Consider the following 5,000-nt stretch of genomic DNA (forward strand, 5'->3'; position numbering starts at 1 on the left):
GCTGTCGCTTGAAATCCGCTGTGGATTTCTCTCGTATTCTCACATTGCAGGACATACTTTAACTCTCTCCATACGAACGGCGAAAGAGACGACGTTAACAGCGTTTCACCCTAATTACCATCATCAAAATATTGCAAGCGGAAGGCTCTTATACTGAAGAGGTGAATGTTGACAAAGAATACCACCAGTTCTGACGACGGAAGCTAAAGGTTGGGTCATTCAGACACCCACTGGACATCCGATGGGTCTGTGTAGAGGAGAAGAGAGGACTGGCCGTACTGAGTGAGTTAAATATGTTCTGTCTTATACACACAACCTTGCTGCATACATTCAAGATCTTATTCAGATGGCTAGTTTGGTCACTGGCCCATTATACAAACCACAGAAATTACACAGAGATGTAAAATTATACGTGAAGGGCGCAGAGACAACTTTTGGATACATGTAGTTTACCTGGAGCTAGATATGATTTCCTGGATCGAGCATAGGACCAATGAATATGTACGGAGCAGAATTGAGAACCTTGCTGGACCTCAGGAACCTCTCACTTTCAACTGTGAAGAGACACAAGCTGATATGGTTTGGGCACAACACTCGACACACCAGTCTGTCCAAAACAATCATGCAAGGCACCATCGAGGGCGGGAGAAGAAGAGGAAGACAGCGGAAGAACTGGCATGAGAACATTAAACAATGGACCGGACTCCATACACGTGAGCTGCTGCCGGCGGCTGCTGACAGAGACAGATGGAAAAGGGAGGTTGCGTCTGCGGTCCTCAGGCTTCCCCCAACGACTACTTTGTAGTTATGGGCCTGAGGTGAGGTGAGGTGAGGTGAGGTGAGGTGTGATGAGGTGAGGTGAGATGAGGTAAGATGAGGTGAGGTGAGATATACAGACACAGGACAAGATGTGAAGAATGTGGAGGTATCATATTGACGTCCTATACTCCACTTTAAATACCTAAGTCAGTAACAAGCATGTCTACGTTTGTCGCCGGCATCCATGTAAGCTGAATTCTGTAACTGGATCACCAATACAATTTAAGTAAACCCAGTCATGTTTTTAAAAAAAACCCACACACTTTTTTACCTTTCAGAAGGATATGGAAAATCCAGACGTGCTAGTTTGTCAGCTCAAACATTGTCTTCACTCGAATGCGTAATGTGGAAATAACTTTTGCTAAAGTTAGGTTACACTTTGTTGGGTTTCTTGATTTACAACTTTTTTTTTTCAATTCTGGTATCTGGGGTTTAACAAATTAATATTTTCCTTAAACCTTAGCAAAAAAGAGGATATAAAACAACTTTCATACAGCAATATCAGAAACACCCGGTCTACAGATTGTACTGACAGAGACATACAGAGACAGAGATGCGAAAATTGGCTGAGAGAGAGAGAGAGAGAGAGAGAGAGAGAGAGAGAGAGACAGACAGACAGACAGACAGACAGAGAGAGACAGAGAGAGAGAGACAGAGAGACAGAGAGTCAAACAACATATTAACCCCACCTCTTCGCCTCAACCCTACCAAAACAACTTCCCTAAAAACAAAATGATAAGAAAAAAAGGCAGTAACGACAAAAAAAGCCAAACCCAACCCAAAATTAATTAACTCTCTCCATACGAAGGGCGAAAGAGACGACGTTAACAGCGTTTCACCCCAATTACCACCATCAAAATATTACAAGCGGAAGACTCTTACACTGAAGAGGTGAATGTTGACAAAGAATACCACAATTCTGACGACGGAAGCTAATGGTTGGGTCATTCAGACACCCACTGGACATCCGAGGGGTCTGTGTAGAGGAGAAGAGAGGACTGGCCGTACTGAGTGAGTTAACACTACTCACACACACGCACACACACACACACACACACACACACACACACACACACCTCAACTTAACTACTTAACTACCCTCTATGGAGAAAACCGTCGCCCTCTCCTAACAACATAACATGCATTGACTGTTCAGCACTGCCACCAACGACCTCAAAGACTTCACTGTGAACCAGCCAGCCAGTCAGCCAGCCAGTCAGCCAACCAGCCTGTTTCGCTCCACTGGCTTAATCCGTTAATCTTGATTCTCTAAAGACTGACGTCGATAATCTCTCTCTCTCTCTGTCTCTGTCTCTGTCTCTCTCTCAAAAGTTGTAAGCTGCACGCTTTGTGCTGTGCTCTGATCAAGGATTAGATTAACTCTGAAGGGTTGAAGGGCAAAACGAAAAAACGGCGGAAAAAAAAAGAAACAAGAAAAGAAAAGAAAAGAAAAAAGAAAAGAAAAAAGAAAAGAAACCAAAGCGTTGACTGGAAACCAGTTGTGGATTACACTCAGCGTATGTGCACAGAAGTTCTCTTTTTTACTGTGTGAGCCACAAGTGTATGAGGTTGGTTTTTTGTTGTTGTTTTTTTTTTTTTTTACAGGGACAAAGAAGTGTGTTTAGGAGGAAAGAGAGAGAGAGGGAGGAGAGAGAGAGAGGGAGGAGAGAGAGAGAGGGAGGAGAGAGAAAGAGCGAGAGAGGAGAGAGGATAGGTTTTTTGTCATTCGTTTGACTTTGAGGTAAGATCGTGGTGTTGTAGTTTTTTTTTTGTTTTTGTTTGCTTGTGAGAGATGTTGCACTTTTACTAAATTATAAGTCGGGAGTTTTCACAACAGAAAAAAAAAGTAATAAAACCAGTGAGTGATACCTGATTCATGGCCGTGAAAGCGGAGTGTCTTTTATTGTGATAAAAGTTGGATTCTGATAACAGTCATATTGAAGTTTACCCTATCTGCACATTTAATCTTTTTTTTTTTTTTTTGCCACGGTTGTGTACAAATTGTAACAGCGTGTTTGATTTTGTCATAAATTATTTCTGATCGAAGTTTTATTCATAGTTTGTTCGAGGCATAATGTTACGATATTCAAATTGTAATCTGTATGAAATTTATTTATTAGAAAATTCGAACGCTCGGCAAGACCATGAATAATACTGACAAATATAGAAGACAGTTATCCTTGCTTCTGAAAGTGTGTGGTCCTTAACTCACTCAGTACGGCCAGTCCTCTCTTCTCCTCTACACAGACCCCTCGGATGTCCAGTGGGTGTCTGAATGACCCAACCTTTAGCTTCCGTCGTCAGAATTGTGGTATTCTTTGTCAACATTCACCTCTTCAGTATAAGAGCCTTCCGCTTCCAATATTTTGATGGTGGTAATTGGGGTGAAACGCTGTTAACGTCGTCTCTTTCGCCGTTCGTATGGAGAGAGTTAATCTAGTCCCTGCAAAAAAAGAGTAAAAAATGTAAATAAGATGAAAATGTAAATCTCCCAACCCTGTCCCTAAAGTTGGCTTCAAATAAAGTTCTTCTCTCTTCTGAAACGATGGCTTCAAAATGAAATGCAAACATTTCCAGTGAAAAAGTTCAGTAGAATCCCCCCATATAACCTCACATATTGTATATTTTGATATGTCGTTTTCGTCTTTAAAAAAAGAATGTTGTTGAAAGCAATAGACATTAAAAGGATTCTGAGTTCTGAGTTCTCTCTCTCTCTCTCTCTCTCTCTCTCTCTCTCTCCTCAGTGTGAAAACGTACGTAATCCTGAACCCCACCCCCACCTCCCTCTCTTCAAATGAATCGTTTTTCTCTCTCTCTCTAAAAAAAAGTAACTTTCTTTGTCAATATGTTTGGCTTTGTTTTGTTTTGTTTAACTCACTCAGTACGGCCAGTCCTCTCTTCTCCTCTACACAGACCCCTCGGATGTCCAGTGGGTGTCTGAATGACCCAACCTTTAGCTTCCGTCGTAAGAATTGTGGTATTCTTTGTCAGCATTCACGTCTTCAGTATAAGAGCCTTCCGCTTGCAATATTTTGATGATGGTAACTGGGGTGAAACGCTGTTAACGTCGTCTCTTTCGCCGTTCGTATGGAAAGAGTTAAACGCCAATTTTTCCTCAGAGAATAAGCACAGACATTGCGAACACACTGATCAGCAACTAGCCGAAGCTGATGGTGCCATACCACGTTGAAATCACCGGTTCTCGTCCGATCACTGAAGTTAAGCAACGTCGGGCCCGGTTAGTACTTGGATGGGTGACCGCCTGGGAACACCGGGTGCTGTTGGCATTCCTCTTAAGGCCTGACTAAGCGCGTTGGGTTACGCATGTGGTGTAGCGTATATGAATTTGTCCGAACGCAGTGACGCCTCCTTGAGCTACTAAAACTGATGGTGTGTGCGCAGTGAGCAACAGATGCACACATTGAATCCGTCACACACACACACACACACACACACACACACACACACACACACACACACACACACACACACACACACACACACACACACACCACAACCCCTCACCCCACCACACACACTTACACACAGCAACAACAAATCATGAAAAAAACACGTGTGAACTCCAAAAACAGCATCCAGTTCAAAATCTCAAGTTCCGGAACCGTCTTGTTTCAGAACATCTACACGAAACACACCACCACCACCACCACCACCACCACCGGGACGTCAGGATGGCAACGGCAGCAGCGGTACCGATGAATGTGAGGGCGAGGGGAGGAGGAGGAGGAGGAGGGGAAGCTCCCAAGGGCAACTGGGTGGCCCGCAACCTTCGCCTGATGAACAACGATAGCAAAGAGCTTTTCCCCAAGACCCCGGCCGAAGGCAAGGAGAGGAAGTATGACTCCCTGTACACCGTGGACTACCACGAGTTCCCCGCTGACGTCTTCCGCGAGGGGCTGATGCCCAAGGTCAGTGCCTGGGGATGGGAAGTGGGGGGCAGGGGGAGCAGGGAAGAAGGAAAGGGAATTCATGTGAATATTAGTGTAAAAAAGTATTCATGTTATGTATCAAAGGAAAAGTATATTATAAGAAAAAGGTCTAAAGAGATTGTGGTGTGTATTGCATGAGGTGTCATGGGAGGGAGAATATGTATATGCATATCAACAAGTATTAACCTACAACAATGTAAATATAAATAACAACATTAATTATAACACATC

General features: G+C 43.5%; 1 protein-coding gene and 1 non-coding gene across 3 annotated transcripts in view; both read left to right on the forward strand.

The window, feature by feature from the left end:
* Positions 1 to 5,000, forward strand: part of LOC143276008 (uncharacterized) — a 37,096-nt gene that overhangs the window by 3,923 nt on the left and 28,173 nt on the right. The window contains exons 1-2 of one of the 2 annotated variants that reach the window (XM_076580384.1): positions 2,286 to 2,387; positions 4,456 to 4,748. In XM_076580384.1, the coding sequence (XP_076436499.1) occupies positions 4,512 to 4,748 (237 nt within the window). In that variant the 5' untranslated portion in view covers positions 2,286 to 2,387; positions 4,456 to 4,511. Of the gene's footprint in view, positions 1 to 2,285; positions 2,388 to 4,455; positions 4,749 to 5,000 lie in introns of those variants that run through there. The other variant, XM_076580383.1, reaches the window with a different exon arrangement.
* LOC143276328 (5S ribosomal RNA) lies at positions 3,986 to 4,106 on the forward strand. The gene has a single exon (XR_013053552.1). It is a non-coding gene; the product is annotated as a 5S ribosomal RNA (ribosomal RNA).

The sequence above is a fragment of the Babylonia areolata genome, chromosome 31 (assembly GCF_041734735.1).
Source record: "Babylonia areolata isolate BAREFJ2019XMU chromosome 31, ASM4173473v1, whole genome shotgun sequence".
NCBI lineage: Eukaryota > Metazoa > Mollusca > Gastropoda > Neogastropoda > Buccinidae > Babylonia > Babylonia areolata.